Raw genomic sequence first — 25002 nt, 5'->3', positions numbered from 1 at the left:
TTGAAGTCTGCCTGCATGGTGGCGTGAACGCCAGCAATACTTCCCTTTGACATTTTGGCTTGCGTTATCGACGTTTTTATTGAAATTAAATATTTTCTACCACCATTATCAGAATGCCACCCCGAAAGTATATTAAAAAGCTAATTTAGGACGCAAAGAAAGTGCAAGTTAATTACGCCGTTATTGCACGATACGGTACAAGTACGGTTGCCAACTTGGATTTGTGGAAAAAAAAGGAACAACTGACTAAGCTCGGGCACTTAACAGTCAAGCCCGAAATGATTAATATGTGGACATTTTCTACGAAAACGTCATGTCTTAAAATCCCGCTGTTCTTCTCTGCACTCTTTCATCGTGACTCACCAACTTCCCTGGCTTCCGTGAGAAGAGGACTGAATGACCGTAATGACAATACTTTTTTTCACACTCTAAAAAAACAAAAACAAAAAAAAACCAATAAGATACAAACACGACGTGGCAACGTGTATTGTGAGAGGACTGAAATTACCGTAATGACAATACCTTTTCTGTAAAGTACAAGGGCTTAGCTTTCAGACACAATTGGAATTTTTCAGATAGCACAAACGGTGCCAGAGTTACGGTAATCCAAAGTGCACCTAGGGAAATATGCCGCCGCCGGTAACAAAGCGTTCCACAGTAGCGCAGGGGACATTTTTAGACTACAGAATTAGGGAAATCAAATTAGCTTTTAGCATTCTTCCTAAAAATCGGGACGAATTGTGTCCTGGGAGAGATTTTCATTTTCTTAGGACAGCTGGTAAAAAAAAAGAAAAGAGAACAATTCTGGCAAAAACGGGACGGGTGGCAACTCTAGGTACAAGTCTCCGACGTTCGTGGCTAGTAGCTAACTGTTAGCATTAGCATTGGGTGCCTGGCTACCAACAGTAATTTGACAGCTGTTGCTTGGCTCGCTTGCTTTTTTATTGTTTTCAATTGTGGACCTATGCTACTTAGTAATCCACTCTCCCCAGTTTAAACGAAGGGAATGTGCCTTAAATTGCACTTAGATGTATTTTTCATTATTAAAAATAAATAAATAGAACTTTGCCTTTCTTTTATAATTATTTTATAAAACACTATCTTTTAACAAAAACAACACACAAAAACCATTAAAAATGTCCAATATGGCCATTTGGATTATAGGAACACAACTTTAAGTGCATTACAAGTGCAATATAACGTAAGGCAGTATACCAGGATACATAGACCATGTATAAAATAATGATGTATTTTGCCCCATATTGCACTAAAAGTTGTGTTCCTAAATTCTAATGGCCATATTACACATTTTGGGCTTATATATATATTTAAAAAATTAATGGGCAAAAGCATTTTATAAAATAAATTAAGACAAAATTATATTTATCTGATTTCTTTTTCTTTTTTTAACAATCCAATCCGTGACTTTTGTGATCCATTGCACCACTAGTTGTTTGGGTGCAAAAACAATGAGGTGGTCAACAAAAAATTAATTGCAGTATGTCCAAGATTAAGTCATTGACGGAGAGGTAACAACTTCAAACTTCCCAAAGAGCGCTAGGTAAGCTAATGTCAGTTGTTTATCGGCTAATTATTGTTGGCAGCTGCATTGATAATGAGACTGTAAACTCACTGGTAACACATTACAAACACGGCAATCTGTTGCATTACTCTGGGTTCACTCCCTGAGTGCCTGACTCCTACTTTGATGGTCACCCAAAGTAATATAATCTACAATGTTGTTCAAATGACTCGAAAGGACTTGAAACTGAAAGTGTAAGACTTGAGAATCGCTTGAGACTTGTCAGTCGACTCGGGACTTGACTCTGGACTTGTCAGTCTTGACTTAGGACTTGAGGGCAAAGACTTGAGACTTACTTGTGACTTGCAAAACAATGGCTTACTCCCACCTCGGTTTGCATTACTTTCAAACAGACATATATCACATTTGGGGACTTTGCTAATATTTTGGTCACTTTATCAATGAGAAACCAATGGTGCAGGTATACCGAAATTTTTGATTGCATGTTTTTCTGTAGTTCTGGAGCAGGGGTGACAAATTTACTTTAAAAAAAATAGCAACAAAAAAAAATAATAATAATAATAGAATGTCTAGGTTAGAGATGGAGCCCCGCAGTGAATCACACACACACACACACACACACATATTATTATTTTTTTTATAGGGGAAGGTACCGAGCCCTGCTTCTAGCATATACACAATCAAGAACCCATGTTACATAAACGCCTATATTCAACAATTTCAATGATCAACACAAACAAAAAACCTTTACATAAGGCTCATCAGCACTATCAGCTTTCTTATTCATCAAAAATAATAAGCTAGCGTTATATTAATAATTTATTTCTAAAAATCCACCCCTGATCTAAGGTGCTACAGTATCAAGTGCATGTGTGGGTTCATCAGTAAAAACTCCACGTTCCCTTGCATCTCGTGCGAGTAAAGCATCAGTTAGGCTTGTAAAAGGCTTGAATGTGACAGCGACACCGCAACGAATGTAAAACCAGGTCACGCTTGTGTTGCAGGTGCCGCGTCTGCCAGCACAAGACCTCGTTACAAGAGGTGCACGACGACGAACCGTCGCACGAAGGTAAAGGTTGAGCCGCTTGAAATCAAAGATGAAAACTAACCGCCCTCATTATTCGCTTGTTTGTCTATTTGTACAACCGTTTCTTGACATTTGAGTCATGTGGAAACCCACGAGGCTCCGAGCCAAAAGTGGGGAGATGACAGGATGAGACGATGCAACATCGGCACTGTTTTGATGGGAAAAGTTGCAGAAACAAAAAAACAAAAAAACAGTTGTGAGGGGTTGGAAGCAAGGCAGATCCGGAACTGGGAAAAGAAAGATGATATTTTGACATTTTACAATTCATTTCATTTATAAAACTGTTTAAAAGGAACAAAATAAGTAAATAGATCATTAACTGCTATTTGAACTGCTTACTGGTATGTCTTTCCATTTCCATCTAATTCATACACTCGAAAAAGAGTTGGGTCAAAAATGACCCAATCATGGATCAAAAATTGACCGATCCACTTTATGGGTCCATTTGACCCAACTTTCTGGGATGTTTTATACAAAATGACCCAATTTTTTGACCCAAGTAAAGGATCTGGCCAATATTTGGTTGTTTTACGCTAAAAGACCCATTTCTTGACTCAAAGTTAGGTCAATTCGACCTGAGTAGAGGATCGGTCCATTTTTGACCCAAAGTTAGGTAATTTTTGACCCAACTGTTTTTAGAGTGTACAGAGCAGTAGTTGGTTTGTGAAATTAATTATTCTAAATTGTTTTAGCCTCACTATCAAGTGTCAAGACTTAGACAAATGCAGCTGACCTAAACATTTTCACTCGTTATTGTCCAAATAATCTAAAATTTTAATCTTGAAATGACAAAATGCGACACGGCTCCCTCCAGAGTGATGGAAAAAGTGATACTTGTGACACTTCTCAGCTAGTGCAAGAGTTGTTTTTTTTATTATTATAATAATTTTAGCGTAGTCATTGTCAACACAGATCATTAGTACAGATATATAAATATATATATATATATATATATATATATATATATATATTAAATTGACGAATATTTGGACATAGAGTATGAGGTTTCCGGCCGAGAGCGACAGTATTTCACACATAGCAATAACATGATTGAGAAATTCCTGCATAGTGCAATCACGCATTCATGTGTTGAACAATCTGAACCATTTATTGGGGGCATGGTTCGCACATATCTATCCTGCTCTAAGGCCCTATGAATTTTGCCTAGCAACAAGTGACTTGACTAGGACAAAGAGAAATTATAAATTCTATTCAATTCTATTCATTTTATAATGTCTCTACTTGAATAAAAATAGAATTTAAAGACGTAATAAGAGTTTTTGCTTTGCTGTCTACCTTAGTGGTTGGTGGTCGGCTACCATATTTATGATTTAACACAAAAACAACTACGCATGTGCTATTGTACTGTCCATTTATTGCAACTTGAACACATTTCAAATGGATCATTTTGTGTCCTGATTTGCAAATGGCAGTCGCTTCTTCGCCCGTGTTCCTTTCCACAGTCCCTCAAGCGACCAAAAACTCTGGAGGCAGATGAAATAATGACTCCAGCGTGTGGGTGTGGGTGGGTGTTTTTTTTTCTTCCTTATTAGTGCTGTGATGATACATTCACGATGCTGCATCTGCGCCTGTCTAACTAGGAATGTCATCGTGACACTGATAGTTTACACATCTGGATTTGTTTATGCCAATAATTAGATGATTGTTGTTTGTGACAGATAGGAGTGAAGGATTTGTGTTTTGTCTTTTTCTTGCTTGAGGGCAAAGGGGAATCTGCTAACTCAATGAGGCACATAATAACATACCTCATTTGTGTTACCAAATTATATTCCTCATTTCTGCTTTTAAATTTGAATAAGAATTTTGTATGGAAGCCTCTGCGGGCTCGTTGTCATCAACGTGTTATCACCACGCAAGGTGGTTTGGCGGAGTGACTTTAATGAATCGTTTGGAAGTCTGCGATCACTTTTTTCCACTGCCGCTCGTTCCGATAAGCGCCGCTGACAATTGAACAACCAAAACAAAAATAAAAAAAGGGGGGATTCTTGGAGGAACGTCAAGTCTTGTCAGTGGAGATTTCTAACAAGCAAATGGAGCTCACTCTTCCATCTGATGGACTTTTGTCTGTGGTGAAGTTCGCAGCAACTGGGAATACAAACTTATAATAATACGGACTGAGATTAATTCAGTAGAAGAAGATGCCCACACAATATTTGACAGCAAAAGCCAACTTGCATCTCTGCTACGTCAACAGTAATGCTTGTCACTGAAGCTAGGTTTCACTACAAAATGCTCAATAATACTTAGTTATTATTGTGTCAACATGTGTCAATAGGCTTTTAACAGCACATTTTCTACACTGTAATTTATTGTACTTAACGGAGTGGAATTCTACAATACATCCGAATGTAAAAAAATTAAAAAAAATAGTGAGGCAGGCTTTTTTCAGCTCAAAGTTAAGGTCCGTTAGTTAGTGCCTTGTTCCTTTCCTGCACATCACTTTTATGACACTTGATTACGCAAAGACGACTCATTAAATTGTCACGAAATGGAAAGGGCTGGAGGAGAGCTGCACAATAGCCAACACAGCAGTATGTTCAACGTTTGGATATGAAAGATTTGACAGTTTGTTCAAACTGTAGCTGGGTTTTCATCGACCCACATTTTTTATTTGAATTTTCAAGAAATGCGAAAATAAAACTGAATGGAAACGCAAAAAAAAAAGGCCTAAAATTCGCAAGAAGGTTTTTACGCTTAAAGTGGGTGGATATTGAAGCGTATTGAAAAAAGGAAAATGCTAATTTTGGCTATGGAAATGATGCGATTAAGTAAGGTATGTTTGAGGGGACGACGAAACAGAAATCTTTGTGGAATTAATTAATGAAGCGAATATTAATGCTATTTTAAATGGAAAAGAGCAAAGAAACGCTACGGTTTATCAAGAATTACAAAAGAAAACTCATAGACGTCATCGCACGCCACAATGACGCAATAATTTAAATTATTGGTGGATCACATCTCTATGGTGTCCCCTCAATATTCGCAAAAGAAGAACAGATGGAAACAGCCATAAGTTGCATGTCTTTTTTCCAGTTTCAGTAAATTTGTTTAAAAAAGTCTAAAGAATTGGATAGAAACCTGACTAGTGGTGGTCCTAGCTTAAATGGCGCTACCTTTAACTTGTGAGTTATATTGCTGTACGCTAAGTACAACAGGCATACAACTACAAATTCACGACAAAAAAACAAAAACAACTAAGATTAGCGAGGAAACACACTACGACACAATTTACAAATGTGCCACGCAGTGTGGCCACACATATCGTATATGGCAAAATCTGTCACTGCATCCAAGTTTGTAGAGGAAGAAACTGTGGTCTCGTCAAGTAAGCTTTAAAACAAGCACTGTACTTTACAGTGCAACCTCCATTTTACATTTTAGCTGATGCTAAGTTAATATCCATGCTTTCCATTACCTTTGTTGGGACAGTCGCCCCTGCTAACATGGCCACCACATTGGTACACTTTTAGTCTGCTCTAGTCTACTGAGTTACATAAAGTGGAAACACGTGACCAGTCTTTGTCTATTGATGGTAGCACAGTGACGTTGATGGCGCCACAGCGCAGATTACTGGTATGGTGGTGAATTGCGGCCAATTCTCAAACTAACTAACTGCTCAAAGACTTTAAAAGGTACTGTACAAAGTGACAATTTGAGCAGACTGGGCACAATTTCTGTCTGCCGGATCCATGGGCCGCTGGTCTGTTAAAGAGAAGTTCCATGGTACATGAAATGAAAATATGCGCCAGTAAGCAGTGTCCTTTTCTTTCCATTTAGTCAGTGACACGTGGACGGAGATTTGCGGGAAATTCATCGCCATCAACATCGCCAACATGAGTTGCGCGTGTCCCCGCAGTCCGCAGGGCCTGTCGCCCTCCGCCCACTTGGCCGACGGCACCGCCGACCTCATCCTGGTGCGCAAATGCTCTCGCTTGGACTTCTTCAAACACCTCCTCCGCCACACCAACAAGGAAGACCAGGTAGCCTCCTGTCAATGATTTTCGGTCCGAGGGACTTTTCCTGCCCACTTGCTGTGCTAGCACCTCCTTGCGCTGACTTGGCAAACAACGGTTCACTTAAGTTCAAATGCCCTCACCTACGTGTCGTAAATAACCTTCACCCCGTGGGCCTGTGGAGACGCCGCTAATGGCTGCATCAGTGATATGTGGAACATAAGAACCAGAATAAAGCCCTCGCAGGATGGCACAACCATAAGCGTTGGAACTCTGGTGATTAGTAATTATTACCTCAGGAAGTGGAAGATCTACTGTGCAGGAGCGAGCTGCCTCGGTCAAATGTGCTTAAAGTCAACACCAAGTCAAAGAGTGAAATCAATAGTTGGCTACCAAGGTGTGCGTCTACACTTATGTGTTTTAATTAATGTCCTCATTACATAACATTTTTAAAATACATATGTTGTTTTTAAAATTCATAAACCCACTACCAAAAACTAAACCAGAAAATGTTAACTTGCCAAGGTACTGTAGTTGTTGAACTAATGCTAGCTAGCCTTGCAAATAGTTCACACTAGGGCTGGGCAATAAATTTAATTAATTTGATACATCGTCATTTTAAAAATCGAATAATTGAAAATTTGCTAAGCTGCTGTTCTTATGTTCCGTTACATTCAAATATTTTTGTGAGTTGTAATTTTGCACATGCTGGATGGGTGTTTTACAAGACATGTTTACAATAGCTACCAACTACAGTACTTCATCGTGGCATTTAAGCACAAACTATGAATGTTGAGTTTATGTTAAAACTGATTTAGATTCAGTATACATAATTGTTGTCTAAACATTTTGGGCCATATTGCCCAGCCCTAGTCCACACATATCCAGATGGTAGATTAGGTTTCATTCCAATGAATGAAACATCTGCAGCATCTTCTGACTGCACGAGTCGAGTGACAATTCACTTCATATCAGTATCGACATTCGGTCAAGCGGAGAAAAACAAGGAGTGAGAAGCCACTAAGCGTATTCATGGCCTTGTCACAAAGACTTTTCGGTGGAGCGTCCGGCGTGAATGCAAAGCGAGAGCGCAGTCATAAAGTGAGTACGATGTTCAAATAAACAGCTGTCACTATTCTTTTTTGGGGTGGGGGCACAAAGGAGGCAGACAGGAAAGAAGATGAGAACGGAGAAAAAGTGTCATCCGTGAAGTTGGAGAAAATTGTTTGTGGGACATGAGTGAACCTTTTGGCGACACTGACTGAGATGAAAAGGAAGAAATAATGCCTCCTCCCTCGTTTTTTTCTACCGTCTCCTCGCTCCTCTGATGCTGATTTGCTTTAATGCGTCTCCATTGTGCCTTCCTGCTGTTTTTCTGAACGAGGAGAAAGTCTGAAAAACTTTTCATTAAGGAATCACCAGGGATGCGTTATAATATAATGAGGGTGAAATTTACTTTTTTTACATCATCTCACCTTTTACTTAAAAGTGCAGGCACATGCACACAGACAATCTTGCCCACGCCCCCTCCCTCTCCCCCCAAAAAAGGAATCCATCACTGAAACAGCCTGGCATTAAGAGGATTTTTTTTTTAATATAAAAAAATATTGATGAATGAAGAAAAAATAAGATGTAGAAAAAAGTGCACTTTTTCATTCATGGGCCATGGCTAAAGGGCAGGTGCTTGACCACCACCTAGTGGTTGTGTGCACATGCCACAAAGGCACAAATTGCTCATCGACCTGTCGTGTTTGGACAATGGACACCCCTCCATTTTCTTTAGCATTTGACCTCATTAAGAGCTTGTGATCTTCATTTCATCTGACTTTCGAACCCGTCCACAGTTCAACCACTCATTTGTGGAAGTCCACCGGGTGCGCAAGTTCCGCTTCCAGCCCCGCCACAATGAGCCGGTGTCACTGGAGGACCTGAGCGGGCCTCCGCAGAAAACGGATCCAAGTCCCATTTCCTCCCAAGCCACCAGGTGTCACTTTGCAAACTGCACCTGCAGCCACTGGACGTGTGACGGCGAGATCCTGCCTGACGTTGCCATCCAAGTCAGGTTTGTGAACCCAAATGCAGAGTTTAAAAGATAAATATAAGGTTCAACGGAGGCTCACAAACAAGCGTGACACACACTCTTGACACACTATTTGTTTCATGCGCCATTGTCCTCTGCCAACGAAGTGTCGTGCTGCTAATTTAACAACACTCCCCGTGTTAAAGGTGTACTCCCGTATAATTAAGGCAGGGGCCCGTCCGGCCATGTTATCACCTCCCCGCTAATCGTTGGTGGGATGAGCAGGCCCGAGCGCTTGCCTCCAGAATAATTACAGAGCAAGTAGGACAGAGGGAAAAGTTTTGTGAATGTGATGCACTGAAACAACACGCAATTCATTTCTTTGCTCAGCCATTCATGCTAGCGATGTATTGCAACAGGCAGAACAATTCAAGGCTCTTCCATGATGGCAGAAAATAAAATTGACCTATGTATGGACCTGTTGCCATCCATCCAAAATAATAAGCCACAGCAAGGGAAAATCTATGTGAATTTGTGAGTAATTTGAGATGAGACACCATGCTATTAGCCAGCTACGATTAGCAAAAAAAAAATGCTTATAGGCTATTATCACTAGTTTAAGCCTTAATTATATCACAATGATGATTGGGGTACATACATCCTTGGCACAATTACTACATTAGTGGTATCTCAATACAGAAAGAATTCATAACTGAGAACTGTTTTTGTATCCGATAAGCAAGCTCGTATGGATCACAATTGCTTAAGCATGTCCTCCCCATCTGTCACATCCAAGTGTGTGCCTGCCACATGGACCTCATGAGATGAAATTAGCAAAATCGTTAAATGTGTGCATTTGTTGTACTCCGCAGTGTCCAGTGCCAGCTGATCAGACTGTTTGCCCGCGGCATCGAGGAGAAGAACCACAACATGATTCCGGCGTGGCTTCTGGAAGCAGCGGCATACCAAACTGTGGGCTGAAAGCTGGGTAGCATGGAACTTTGGCTGGCGGGGGAATTCTTATCTGGTCAAGGAGCCGCGAGAGATTTTGAAAGCTAAATGCTAATCGGAAAAACAGAGCAGATCCATTTGAAAGACGGACTAATTTCCTTTTCTTTGATGATGACGACGGGAATTTTTTCATCTGTGATCCAAGTGAGAGCAGATGTGAGTCAGAGAGAACTCTTGAAAAGAGCTCATCTGGGCCCCAATGATGTATTATGGATAATAAGGCAAAGTGGTTGCTAAGTGGTGTGGTGTGTCTCAGCACTGCTGCGACACACCTGTGGCTCCATTGCGGCTAAAAGCAAACCGCTCGCTCGCTCGCTCAGCCGAGATTAGCTCAAATGAGACATTTTTTGCTGTCAATGGAGACTTTTTGCTCAGATGAGCTCAGATGTCAAGCTGGTCTTGATGTCTCAGAAGAAAGGTCACGGAAGATTTGGGACTATTTTTGAAGCTAGCGATGTGATTTATGCATCTTCACGTCACATGACCCTTAAAGTGTCAAAAAGTGGTAGAAATGTGTTTCTTTTGGTTGAGCAATGGAAATGAAGTGTTCTACCTTTTAGTCCACTGACTCCTGTTGTAGAGGTTTTCCATCAGAATGAACTGTCCAAAGTGTGCTTTACAGAAGGGCTAAATAAAGACAATCTTAACCCTAATTGATACAACTAACACCTTGTTGTCCATTGACTCCTGTTGCACAAGTTTTACATCACAGTGTCAGCTTCTGTCCTGTCCCTTTTAGTAGCAACTTCTTTTTGTAGATCATTTTCCCCTAAAATTATATTAACACCCGCTTGGTACGACCAATTTGTCATTATTTTTCTCTTTTTTTCCCCCTCGTTCTGAGGGTTTTGGGTTGTATTATATTAACAACATTGTGAAATGAAAAATATTTTAAAAAGTAAACGAGTACCAAGTATATAATAAACTCAGCTCTCTCAACCCATCTTTATTCAAAGTATATCGTGCTTTCACAACAGCCACAGTTGTAACATTTGTACACAAAGCAAAACCAAACAAAAACGTTTTGCCAATCAAATTGCAGGTGCAGAGTTGTAATTCCTTCTTGTTGCACATGTTTAAAACTAGTTTCTGCAATTTGGAGCTAAGTAGCAGATATATCACTGAGTGGACACATCATTAGGTAGGCTTGCTAAATAGGGAAAAGGAGCAAAGTAGTACACTAAGCAAATAAGAAACATCCTGACTAGTCTCATTAAATGTGTCATTATACAGCATCCAAGCGAACGAAAGTGTAAATTTTCCTGACAGATAAATAGGACAGAGGAGCTGCGGGGGAGCTGTATTGATCGCAATGGGCTCCCTGTGAGAGCTCTAGATCAATGATGATGTAACAGTCCATCTTCTCGGTCAGGATCCACTATTGGCTCTTCATTCCCCTCCCTCTTTCAGTCTCTCAAGCACACTATAATGTACTTGCGCATGCTAAAGGTCAGACGATAAAAATGAGCCCTGCTATTTCTTTCTTTTTTCTGCATTCATTTGTCTTGTGATGTAGGCAATTCCCTAAAAACAATGATTGATTGCTAGGTTATCCATAAAAGATGAATATGCCGCAAAATATCAGGTTTTAGAAACCATCATTTATCTATATATATATATATATATATATATATATATATATATATAGAGAGAGAGAGAGAGAGAGACTGAAAATTATGTTCATATGTGGCTCATGTCAAGGCAAGATATGTTAATGGTATGTAAAAGCCATCCATTTTGTATTTATCCTTTTACTTCTCACAGAGAAACAATTTGGCCAATCCAACATAACAACCAGTCACATGACCACATAGTCTACAATGTGGCCCCATACAGAAGCAACATTTTAAAAGTAACTTACTATCGTAATCTATATTAGATATATTATACATACAGTATATTATGTATAATGTACAATTATGTAATAAATAATCTTGCTTCACTTTGAACGACACTTAACAGAATGGTTCAAAAGACCTCAAATTGTTATGTTAGCGTCCCGTCACAATTTTCAATCATGGCCATCATCGGGGATAATTGTTATTGTAAGTGTGAGTCCCTATTGATTTTGGACAATAACGTTGAAATGGTTCAAGATATAATTTAAGGAGCCAAGGTCAAAGTTATCATTTATTTGTTAAAGTGCCTCTCGGCCAGCTCCTGAATTCCCAAGAGTGAGTGAGTGCTCAGTGAGAAGTCATTACCTCAGCTAGTGCGTTGTTAGCAAACATGGAGAGCCCACTCATGACTTGTTAATCACAAAACAAACGCGAAGCCGCCCGGCAGCCAGACAAACAAACACGCACACACACTTGCACAACACAGGACTTTGTTTTTCTGCTCAGCGTCGAAGTTATTGCGCTGCAAATGGTGCTTGAAGTAATTACACCCTCTATTGTTGCTCGCATGCCGCAACATGGTCGTCCTGGAGTACCACACACACACACACACAAACAGCCTAACATTCTCGCCCTGAATGGCACCATTAGCCAGAAGGCATCTGCTAAAGCTCATTCACCATGGAGTATATGTGGAATAATTCAACCTGCATAGAATGGTCAGCAGGAGTAAACATACTAATTATTACTTATAGCTACTGGACGGTGGGTCGGAAAGACTGAAGTTTTTTTTTTTTTGCTATGCCAAGCTAAGCAAAGTTATGGTTGTGTCCAAGTGTAAACTGCTATTTTACATTAATAACAAACAACAAATCTCATTGTTTACTTTTAGTGATTAACAAGTGTTTGAATAATTTTCCACACGGAAAAACATTCACACATAGTCAAGCAACAAGTGGCATTTTGTTTTGTTTTTACAACACCCCCCTGCCCCCATGTCCTTTTCCTTCAGCCAATCAGAAGGCCAAAGATAGTACAGTATATACCAAAAGAAATCTTCCAGCTGTTCTATACAGATAGACAAACGTACAGACAGACAGATCCAATGCAGTGGAAAACTGTTCTTACTATTATTTGACAGACAGACAGACAGTTCCAGCACACAAGTAAAACTGTTCCTCAACTGTTCCTCCAAGTCTTCTAGTTGACCTTTAACTGAAGTGATTTATTTATTCGGCGGGTGGCACAGGACAGATGTGATTCCTCGCTGCCTGTTGGCCTGTGTCGAGGCGAGATGCAGCACGATCCAATATTAATGCACCTCAGCTCGATGTGACTGAAATGTCTCTCCACGTGAGGCGATTTGTCCTCCAGTAAAAGGCCCGACTATTCGCCCTCGCGCCCCATTCCGATAGATATTTTGTTGAGGTCCTTTGCTGCCTGGCCCGCTTCCTCCTCTTCCCGCATCAGTGTGATGTCACAGGTTTGTTATCCAGTCAATGGACATTTAGATTTACAAATAGTGACCAGACCACAGAACCCGTAGACATCAGCACGGCATCCATGCAAGTACGCTTGAATTTTGCAATACAGCGAACCTTTGCCTAATTGCTCGCATTCTGTAACACCCTACGATGCCATCTAAATGCAGGTGCTCCTTCTAGGATGACTTGTTAGCAGATGATTTGGCAAAAAACTGCAGCGTGATTAACTCTTTGACTGCCAGACGTTTTCAGAAAAGGGATGCCGTCAGTGCCAGCCGATTTAAGCATTTTGACTGATCTTTCAAGGTCCACAGAAAATTTGGTGTTTGGACTATGGAAACACACACACTACCAAATGAAAGATTGAACTCTCATCTTTCATCAGAAAAACAAAAGTTTGTTTCTACCTTATTCCGTTTTTCAGTAATCAACAATAGAAAATGGTTAGTTTCACCCAAATGCTCTGTTTTGAGACAAAATACGGAGAAATCAAGCTTTTTGTGAAACGATATTATTTCATGCACTCTAGTGAATTTGACACCTTTTTTTTTCCATGAATGATGCCACAAACACCTAAACAGTGCTTTACTTCTGTAAAACACTACCACCAATAATGAAAAAGTGTTTTTTGATAGCAAAATACGTTTATTTACATTCAGCAGTGTAACAATTTGACAAAACAATTTGGCAAACTATTTACAAATGTGTGCAACCGTGATGCTATTTACAATTGTGTGGATGTTTCAAATACAGTTTTTCTTTTGTAACACTCCCCTGCGTGCAAGTGGACGCAGCAGGATTTGCACAACAGATTAGTTTTACTGCGATGGCCCCTTAGCGTGCAGACGCTACACTTTCTTGCTGACTTTTTTTTCCGGGGAATAGCAAGTATATAATGCAGTGTGTGTTTGGCCATGTTGCCATCACGTCTACTCTCAGGATCATGATACGGTGACGCTTTACGGTGGTGTTACGTCTGGCTTCCTCATTGTCCTTCACTTCCTATACCGGGTGGTTGATCCATCTTATCCGCTCCATTCATGGTGGCATCGTAGTCCATAGACTGTACCCACTCCTCCGATGAATATGCATTGGACACGGGGCACTCTTCGTCGTCCGATTGAACGTCCGCCTGAGCAGAAGTGCTCCACGTTTTCCGGCGTTAGCATCGCTAACCGGTGAGGCTTTATGACGTGATCATAGCCGCCGCATCAACGCTTCCAACTTCGGCGTCAACCTCAGAGTCACCATCATCATCGTCGTCGTCATCAATGTGCTCTTTAGCATTGGTCGATGCGTTTCGTCTTTGAAAAAAATTCTCAAGCGTGAGCTGCTTGCAACCGGTCGCCATTATGGCTTCCTCAGCCATTGTCCTACTGACGCCTACCCAATCTTGTCCAAAGAGAGTCATCGCTGCCATCTAGGGGCCAAAAATAGGCATTATACTAACTAGATCTGCTTGATACTTTCAGCACAGCTGGCCAAGGCTTTCCTCCACCCGTTTCCCAAAAAAAAAAAAAACTTGGTAAACGTCTTTTAACGTCTTTTAACGTCTTTGGCGCTCCTCCGTAGGATTTTACTAAACGTTCTTTAACGTTTTTGGCAGTCAAAGAGTTCTGGAGGAGGTCCACTTGCCAGCTAGCTGGGTTTTAGCACACAGGTTAGCTTAGCGCTAGCATTGGGATGGGCGACCGTTTGATGAGAATGTACCCTTTAAATTTTTAACCAGATGGTTCAAATAAACAGTGGTGGCAACTACTCTAGCTGTGAGGTCGGGAGTGCGTTAAGGCATTGTTGTATCATGACAAGAATATAATCTACCAATCACTGCACACGGATCTGTATCTTTGTCCCGATCTACTCCGAAATTGTTGCCTCCTCCACAGGAGACACATTCTGTTCTTTCCTTTTTTTGCGTGTGTGGCAATCCCGAGGTATCGTTGCCCACGTGAAGCCATTACCAAATGGCAAACACACTCGCCGACTCTGCAAACAGCAGCCTGCGCAGCGCAGACGTTGTTGTGTTGCAGAGCTAACAGACAGGAAACATTACGTCGCTCCAGCGGGACCGGCCCTCGACCATATTTGACGAGCACACAGATGAAACTGTATATGGTGCACAGGTAGGGGGAAAACAAACTTGGGAGGACACAGAAGTGCGAGGGAATTAGACTGTACAGCATATGCAAGCAAAAGTTGCCATGCTGCTCCATGCAGAGGATCAAAACATCATCTGCTGCCCTGAGTTTATTGCCCGTCATGTCTGCGGCACTTCTTTCCTTCCTTCTGCCTCGCCTTTGACTTACAAATTTCTGGAACTCGCATTTGCAGATCTGAGAGGAAAATCCGCTGAGAGTTGGAACTTTGAACTAAGGGCTGGAAATTAAAGCAATGAGCTGCATGTAGGACATAGGAATGGATAAATTCCCTCCTACTGTTGCACACATTTTTAATATTATTATCAGTAGGAGGAACCGACACATACAGATTTTTAGGCCGGTGCCAATTAGAGAAATTTGGCTAAATATAAATGAGAAGTGATTAATCGGCTGATTAATTAAAAAATATAGAATGAATAAAATTACATATTTTTTGGCACCTCAACACTTTTACAATACTTTGTCCTTGAGTATTTATTAACTTTACAACAGTGTTTCCCCAATTTGTGCTAATATAGCAAGAGTATGTTGTTTCTTTATAGAAGTAGCACACTGTATGTACAAAGAGCCCTTGTAAGAAATTAACTATAGTATCAAAAGCTTTTTTTGCAAGTTTTTTTGTCTGTCCATTTATTCTAACGCCTGGATTTCAGAGACCGAAAATGGATGAAACACTTGCTATGGTGTGTGTTCTTCTTACACACACATACACGCACAAAATCACATTCTACAGCTTCCATGATGCTGGTAATGAAGCTGCACATGGAGGATCTGGTCGATGGGTCTTATCACGATTCAAAAAATAAAATAATAAATAATAATAATAAGTGCAACACTTTCAAGTGTGACAGCTGCGGAGTTCCATTAAGAATTCCTGGAAATTTACAGTGAGCAAGGCACCGCGGCTTGCGCCCACAGAAACAAGGCAATCACTCACCTCAGCCACTATAAACAGCCAGACAGCATTTACACACACACACGATCAGAGATGGATGTTCACCACCACGGAACATCCAGACGGATCCAGATGCACACACACACACACACACAACCGTGTGCAAATGATTTTGTCGATGATTTCTTGGCGCTGACATTCAGCCTACCGTGTGTGTGTGTGTGTGTGTGTGTGTGTGTGTGTGTGTGTGTGTGTGTGTGTGTGTGTGTGTGTGTGTGCGCGTGTGTGTGTGTGTGTGTGTGTGTGTGTGTGTGTGTGTGTGTGTTTGTGTGTGTACGTGCGTGCCTGTGTGTGTGTGAATGTGTACGTGCGTGCAGATTTGTCTTGGAAAAGGGGACAGTAGGTGCCAGGAGGTGCAAAATCTGGGCTCAAACCACAAGCCAATCTAGAAGACACATCACCTTTGAGAGAATACAAATGTTCATACATCTGACACGCATGCACGCACGCGCGTCACACTCCTTCATTACCATCCTCACAGCAGCCTGCGTTCCAGTCAGGGTGCGAAGGACTAGCGGATGACATTCAAGGATATTGGATGTTCTTTGGTTTCTCCTCGTCTCCGCGCCCCCGGTGGAGCAGGTGGGTGATTAAAAGTCAAAGCGGATGGCACTCAGCGCCTGCAGCAAGCGCGCAAGGACCCTTCCCCGTCTCATCATCACATATGTATTTGTCGCTCGCCGAGTTCAAGGGTGGCTAGTGCGAGTGGGGGGACCAGAAATAGGAGTGAGACAAGTGTGTTTGATGCCAAATAGACAAATATGCGTCCTTTTGTCTGTAGTGGCTTCCGTAGGAATAACAAACTGACGTGGGAGGGAAAGGTGAGAAAGGACATCCACTCTACTGGGATGGGTGAAAATGTACCGGACTGAGGTGCGAGAGTGTTTTCATTGAGTGTCTTTTTAAAACGCGTCAACAACATCGATCAGTTCAACATGAGAGCATATTCTGCCAAAGTTCAGTAAACATTTTTGACTGTCGAGTACGTTCAAAAGTATTTACAAGTATTTCCAAACATATTTAAATACGTTCAAACAAACTCGCAAATACGTTCAAACGTACTTGTAAGATGCTACAAACATAGCATATTTTCCCATAATACCACAGGATATTACTGTCATGTTTCGGTTTTGTAGGGTTTGGGTTTTTGTTTTGTCATGGGTGTTCTTGTTGTTTTTTTCTGTGGTTGGTGTAGGTGTCATGTGCTCCTGGTTTCTTCCTTTCTCTCATGTCTAACCACGTCCACCTGTGCGTTTCTTCCCGTCCCAGTGTGTGTGAAACAGTGCCCTCAGCCAATTGTGTTCCCCAGGTGTGTCTCATTAGTGTCGGCCCCGTCCACACGAAAGCCAGTTCCAATGGTGCGGTTTCGGAGCTTGAAACCGATCACTTTTTAAACCGGGCTCCAGAGTGGAAAGATTTCAAAACGTACGCGTCCATCTGGACATCATATGCAGAATACTCCTCCAGTGATGACGTGATGGTCGCAGCTCAATGATGACGCATTGTCGCAGATTGATGACGTATGCGCCAATACTCGCGCGAACAATCAGTCTGTCGACAACAATGGCGGATAGCCGCGTCGTAGTCGTTTTGCGCAGCCTCCTTAGCCTGCTTATGCTTTTGCAGCAAAATATTTTGCTTCTTTATTCCCACGTTCAACAAGCGGTGTTGTACTTGAATCACCCGCCATTGTCACTTCTCTTGTGTTTGTCTTTTTCATGTTGTTTTGATACATGCAAAGCCATGTTTGTTCTGTAGATTGCAATAAAGTTAGGAAAAAAAGTGTTTGTCTTCTTCGCTGATTCTTCTTTTATGCATTCCGTTAACTCCCTGTGGCTGCGCTACAGCGCCACTCCAGACTTGGCATATACATTTCGGACGTTAAACATCCTCAGCGTCTTCTTTTGGACACACACAAGTCTTGAAATGCTTCTGTGCGTACGAGATTTGTTTGAGGAACGAAGCCGGCTTTGCTTCAGTCTAGACGGGGCCTTAATGTGTTGTGTCTGTCCAGTCTGTGTGGGAGTCCGTGCCAAAGCTAAGCCCTCATCACAGTCAAGTCGTCCACGTCTCAGTCAAACCCTCCTCGTCACAGTCAGTCGTCTACGTCATTGTCAAGTCGCCCACGTTCTGCCTAGTCATCCAGTCCAGTCATGGCGACCAGCCTACTCTCATCCAGTCAAGTCTTGGCAACCAGTCTACGCCCGTCATATCCAGTCATGGCGACCAGTCTACTCACGTCCAGTCATGGAATCCAGTCCAGTCACGTCCCGTCCAGTCATTGTCTACTCACCTCACTCTCTATGTCTCAATAAAGTTCCTCACATTGCCCTTCATTCCTGTCTCCCTGCCGTGTTTCCCCACATTTGGGGCCACCATCTTGCAACTACTCACACCCAGCATGACAATTACAAGTCAATACCCTGTTGCATTATGAGAATAAAATGTCCATATATTGCAGATTTAGCATGCAACGTTTGAACGGATTTGTGAGTATGTTCGAATGCACTTGCCCGTCAAAAATGTTTACTTCTGGGAGGCGGGTGGATCGGAGCGTGGGGATATCATTTCCCTCTGCTCCGGTTCACCTGCGCCCAATTTTAATGCACCACACACACACACTTGTATATACACTGGGTGGGGTCACATTCAAGGTTTAGGGGTAGAGTTCGCCAGTCGGCAAGCTGGCGAACTCAGTAACAGGGTTAGCTTTCACTAAGAACGCTGGAGTGACGACCGGGGCCTTTCCCCGCTGGGCCTGGGGTTCGGGGGTGCCGCTCGTCCCCTGGTGCCCCCATCTCCCCTTCTGCCCCCGTGTTCCGTCCCTCCACCCGGTGGGGGTTGGGGTGGGCACGGGTGCCCTCTCCGCTCCGCTGTCCGGCCCCTGTTCGGCCGATGCCTAGGTGTGGGGGTCCCCGGGATCTGGGAGTCGGGGGCTGCCGGTTGTTGTGTGGGGGGGTGCGTCGGGTCGTGGGGGGAGCAGGGGCTGTGGACCGGTGGGGTGCCTGGCGGGCCTGCAGTGCCCCGTCCTGCTGCGTTGGGGGCGCGGGCCGTGTTGGGGTGGGGGGCGCTCCTGCTCCTGGGTTTGCTCTACGGCCGGCGGCCCCTGCGGTCATCCTTTGGCGCTGCCGTGGCCTGGGGGGCCCTGAGGTGTTGCGCTTGCTCTGTCCTGGCGGGGGTCGACGGCTCGACTCTTTGGTGGAGATTTTCATGTATGCCAGATCCACCACACCAGCATCTATCGAAACTCAGACACAATCTGCTTCTTCCTCTGGTCATTGAATCGGTGGAGGCTGGTGTCTGTGGATCTCACTCTGCTTCGTCTGTCCTTCCATCCTTGAGATCTCCTTGATTTGTTGGAATTTAGATGTCTCTGGTGTTGGTGAAGGACTCTGGTTGGTGGCCTGGTGGGTGGTGTCTGGTCGGTGCTGGATTTCACTTTCCTTTCTTTTCTTTGGTCCTTCCTGGGGTCTCCTGACAGCCTCACGGCTCTGGCTGGAAGTGTTCGGTTTAGGTGAACGGTTTGGGATTTTTATAATAGGTTTTAGGTGAACTAATGAATACACACACGCACACACGCACATACACAAACTCACCCACATACAAAAAAAAAAAAAAAAGGAGAGCAATGATGATGACATGTCAAATCGGTAAAATTGCCGAATTAACAATACTGAGCTCTCCAGAAAAAAAATAAAAATGGTTTACTCCTCAGTGGCAACACTTTTTAGGTCCAGGAAAGGAAACCCTTAGAGGGGAGAATTTCAACTAAGGACCCTGTATAACAAACACAACAACCACGTCCGGCCCTAAAATGAATATTCATGAACCATTTAATAGAAAAGAAATTAACTGAATTCAAGTCAATATTTCTCAAGCGTCGCAAACTGATGTGCACTGCTTACCAACAACGGCTGCAAACAGAAGAGCCAAAAGCAATCAGAGTTGCTAATGATATTTAGCAACTTCTCCACTCAACTGATTATTTTCCCCCCAAAAAGTAGCAAGGGGCAAAATCCAACCGTTTTTATCCATCACACCTGTTGTCCGAGTTTGGTCATATGACGTTTGCAAGCTGAACTGGGATTGGTCATGACCTGATTCCCGTGCAGCTGTGATGTCATTTTCCATTGACAGCAAGTTGCAAAATGGCTGCCCTTGTGAGACTGTGGATTTTGCTGCTTAATTCATATTCCACAAACGCAATATTCATCAGTCGGGGCGCATAAAACATATTGTAAATAAATGTTGGGGTTGACTTTCCTATAATTGCTTATAAACTTGCGATCACATTATTAATCCACTGTATAATAATAATAATAAGTAAATTTACAGTGACTTTAGAGATCTGTGCCAATAAGCCCACCCTCCAAATCTGGCCCGGGTGCAAGCACCACACCAGCTGTCTGCATGTTGCCAAGGCATTGTCTTGTGCTGACGTGATCATCCGAGTATGAAAGCAACACGGTGACAGGAGTGGCACTAATTGTTAGTTTTGCCACACCAGGGAGAGCCGAGGCCTCATTAGGCGAGGCGTCATAGACATGCTGGCGAAATGTCAAGGGAGGTGCGGCGTTGCCGGGTAAATACACACTCTTCTGAACATTTTTTTGTTTTTTCTGCAGCACGCTCAATTTGTGGCGTGGTTTGCAGCTAAGCGCGGCGTTGGAAGCGAAAAGGTCAATGGCAGCGTGTTCTTGTTTGTTAGGAACACAAAGTTATGATGACGCTGCTCCATGTCCACGAAATGCTAACTCAGGATAGCATCTAACATATAGATGGCCACCCTCTCTGGGACACAACATTAGGAACACCTGCAGAGATGGATGTGAAGCGCGCAAAGACCAATCCAGCCATATGCTCTACCCGGCGGTTGGTAGAAACAAAAATGGAATTCATGTGTGTGAAAAAGGTGTCCGTATAATGTGTAAATGACCGACACAGCGTATTTGGTGAGGGGCCGTAGAGACGTAAAGGTGCCCATGTTGCTAAAGATGGTGGCCACGATTACAGAAGTTGCACCTTCTACACGGCACCAAACAGATCCCGACACTCGTTCATACATCCAAAGTAGATGTTGGCTCAGTGGGACGTGGAAAATCCAGTCTGGGTTTGCAGCAACTCACACGCGAAGACATGAGTCATCAAGAAGATCCCACAAGAGAGTCTGGAGCGTTCAACTGTTTGGTGTCAACAAGCAGTAAACATTGCTAATAATCACTATTTCATTCATTTTGAAAGCAAACCTGCAGGACTAACATTTGTACGGTGGTGGGAGGTCAGAGCACTCACGTACACTGACAAACTCAATTGGAATTGTTCTTGCACGAAAACATTTTCACAATGTTGCAGAGATGAAAAAGGACAATAAGGTGACGTCCCTTCATTATTTATGACCAAGAGGATTTTGACATCTGGTGAGTGAGAGGAGAAACGTTTGCAACATGTACTTCTCCACCCTCTTGTGGTGGATGACATACAAGGGAAATCTCTCACATCACTCACTCTCACGCACACACAACTCTCTACCACTCAACATACACCAGAAATCATTCTCATACACTCTTTCATACTCACTCACTCACTCAAACTGGCTCTCACTTTCACCTGCATGCACACAGACGCTGCAGTAGCACACAGGGCAGCTAACTAACAGTGTGTGAGCACACTGTCATCAACGATCAAGCTTTTTTGAGGCTGTGCATGGAGCACCAAAAACTTTCCGTGTGTTCCGTACTGCCTGCAGGACCGGCAAAATAACGAAGGGGCGAAGAAAATAAACTTTTGAGAAAGTGAGCAGAAGAAAAAGTGTCCCTGGGCTGCAGGCATGTCAGCACGGAGAAAAGTGCCTGCGAGGTGTCTGTAAATCAGAATCATTACGGCGTTCACCTCCAATCCGTCTTCATCTCGGCACGCTGTGAGAAAGCAAACACGTGTAGGAGCCCCTTGCAAGTCGACTGTGGAAATGAGGTGGAGAGAGGCCAAGGACCGCTCGCCGTCCGGCTTCTTCAATCCCAGCCTGGACCAAGGTTGAAGCCCCCCCTCCCCACCTTCCTAGTGGATGTGTGTTGCAGCGCCGCAATAAGAGGTGACTCGTGGGCCGATTGTGATTTATGTGGTGGTGGGTCGGGGTGAGCGGGACGCAGGCCAGCAGAGGGGAGAAGATGGATCCAAAGTGCGAGCGAAGGAGACAATCTGATTACAGCCTTATACCTCCTTTCATCTTCATCTTCGACACTCACTCGTCCAACCAGCGCCTCCTCGCTACACTTAGCCTGCGCTCAACAGGTTGCCATGGTAACAAGAAGCACCAAACTCACAGAGATGAACACGTCGTATGTATCAAATTCGTCATACAAACAAGTACAAGTTACAAGTAGAGGATACCAACCGCCATTCGGATGTTTTTTCCCCCCCCCCCACTTTTAGCTGAATGCTAACAAAGCCATTGACAGGATAACGAAAGGCATTGCAGGTGCGTCGTTATCATCATTTGAGCAAAGGATATTTCAACACATAGTTGAGTAACACATGTAGCCAGGTAATAATAAAAAATTATCTATCAAGGTCCTCTTCTCATGTATTTTTTTCAACAAACGTAGAAACAAATTAAATCGTATTACAATAAATAAAAAAAAATGCAGAATAAGTGTTTAGGTTTTATAGGTTATGTTTATGCTCAATTAAAGGCAATTAAACCATGAATGGATATAAAAGAGTGTTTTAAAATTTACTTCAAGCGGTGGCGTTAACTCACTAAACGCTTTGACTGGCAGTCCTTTCAGCGTTTACTACAACTTCACAAAATTCTACCAAACAAGTGTGTTGTGGATTCATCGCTTCAATTTTTCATGAAACATGATATTTAAACTTATAAATAAGTAAAATCTGTCATATGTAAGCCTAATTGAAGAAGGGAGAAGAGAAGAGTATATGTGCTAGTAAAGCACCATACTTGCAACAAGTCAAGAGCACCCAATCTGAAGTGATTTGGATTTCATCAACTAGAGAAGTTTGAGGTAAGAGCTTCCAGCATCAGAAGGGAAAAATGTTCGGTTTGCTTGTCAGCTGTGGAGCAATGGTAAACAAAAATAAATAATAAATAAACAAAATGCTCTGATACGTCCAGAATTGACAGTGCTCCTGTCACATCAGGTTAAGAAAACATGCAGATGAGGTAAGAGAGCCAAAATTGATACACAAGCAGATTAACTAATCTCTGCTTTAAACTGAGGCCAGGTTTCACATCAACATAACCAGATAGTACTGAATGATTATCACATTTCCATTTATGCCTACAATTGAAACGTGAACGAGTCGCAATCAACATATTTCCCATGACCGACAGGAGAAACGCTTGACTTTTGCTTTTTCTCCATGTTCCAAGACTGCCATCCAGTGGCATTGAGGGGGAATAGCAATGCAAGAAGGCCTGCACACAAATCACAAATCACTTCATTAAAACAGTTTGAATTCTTTTTATCCAAGCATTTGTTTGGTTTTCAGTTTGGGTTCACAACATGAAGTGAGGGAAGACGTGAGATGAAAAGTACAGCAACAATGTGAGCATCACCAAGGGGACATTAAAAAGAAAAAAATCCCTCAAAACCTGAAGAAAAAAATATTATATATATATATATATATATATATATATATATATATATATATATATATATATATATATATATATATATATATATATATATATATATATATATATTGATTGGCTGCAAACACGGATGATGACACATTTGGCTCCGTGTGAAAGGCCGGCATGTTGCCGTGGCAGGCGCCAGATAAACATCATTAAAAGTCACACCATTAGCATCCAAACTCGTTTGTGTGCGCATTTTGTGTTCGTTTCGGAGATGCCAACTTGCTTCTAGGCATGCATGCGTAACAGGTTATAGTGTTCTGTTAATTTCACAAAAAGCACTCATTATATTTGGGATCAAATATGAATGCTTTTCTTTTGTTTTTATAACCTGTGCCTGAGAGAAGCGCAGGGGATGAAGGCTGCGCGGTGACGTCACTTAATATGCGCGAGCCTCGGGCACTCTCGCTCTGAATGTGGGCGAGGTAAGAAAATACATGTCGCTCTCCCTTTAGTTGCGACGATTAATGCAATAAAAACTTGGTGTTATATTAATTGGGTTGCACCATATTTTTGTGTCTTTTGCTAAGGATGTTTCGGCGTGCTTAATCGCCAGTGTTGTGCTCATTATGCAACATTTTTGAGCCGTGGTTCGTCGTCAAATGGAGCTAATGCTGCTAAAGATGGCCTTTTACTGAGAATTGTTTTTGACCTTCAGGAGAGCTAGCGAGGACGCCGCGGGTGTAAAGGCTAATTATTGTTTCATGCACACAGGCCGTTGTGGAAAATAAACATGCAGTGAAACTAACTTGACTCAATTTATTGAAAACAACGCAGCGGAGAGGAAAGCCACCCCTGTGGATTACACCTGACTGTATAGATGATGCTCATGCCAAAAAAAACACAGTACGGAGTTTGCCCCTGAAGAACTGTGCAAGTGTGAAACTGTGTAGGTGGCGCCTTAGCACTCATGACGACATTACACGCTGTTTCTAGATAACGGGAGGATATCAGAAGTCAATTACATGCAAGTTTATCCAGTCCTGCTTGTGCACACAAACTAAACAATCTCCAACTCCATTTTGAGACATCTACAATTTGATTCTGACAATTCATATAGTATTTCTAGTTTCAGACAGCTAAAGATGAAGCAAAGTGAAATCCAGCACCAACCAGGCATCACCTTCCACCCACAGTTACAAACCAGAATATTTCACCAACCCCAGATACATCTGAATTCCAACAGGATTAGGGAAACATCAAGAGACCAGAGGAAGGACTAAAGGAAGTGAGGAAGGATAGATGAAGCAGAGTGAGATCTTTAAACACCAGCCTCA

The 25002-nt window shown here is 42.5% G+C and overlaps 1 protein-coding gene across 1 annotated transcript in view; it reads left to right on the top strand.

The window, feature by feature from the left end:
* Positions 1 to 10301, top strand: part of cerk (ceramide kinase) — a 31281-nt gene extending 20980 nt beyond the window's left edge. The window contains exons 10-13 of the mRNA XM_077545323.1: positions 2548 to 2612; positions 6429 to 6631; positions 8449 to 8666; positions 9497 to 10301. Of these exons, the coding sequence (XP_077401449.1) occupies positions 2548 to 2612; positions 6429 to 6631; positions 8449 to 8666; positions 9497 to 9605 (595 nt within the window). The 3' untranslated portion in view covers positions 9606 to 10301. The remainder of the gene's footprint in view (positions 1 to 2547; positions 2613 to 6428; positions 6632 to 8448; positions 8667 to 9496) is intronic.
* Positions 10302 to 25002: the final 14701 nt, after the last annotated feature.

The sequence above is a fragment of the Vanacampus margaritifer genome, chromosome 15 (genome assembly GCF_051991255.1).
Source record: "Vanacampus margaritifer isolate UIUO_Vmar chromosome 15, RoL_Vmar_1.0, whole genome shotgun sequence".
Lineage (NCBI taxonomy): Eukaryota > Metazoa > Chordata > Actinopteri > Syngnathiformes > Syngnathidae > Vanacampus > Vanacampus margaritifer.
This window is presented reverse-complemented; position numbering and strand designations above follow the sequence as displayed.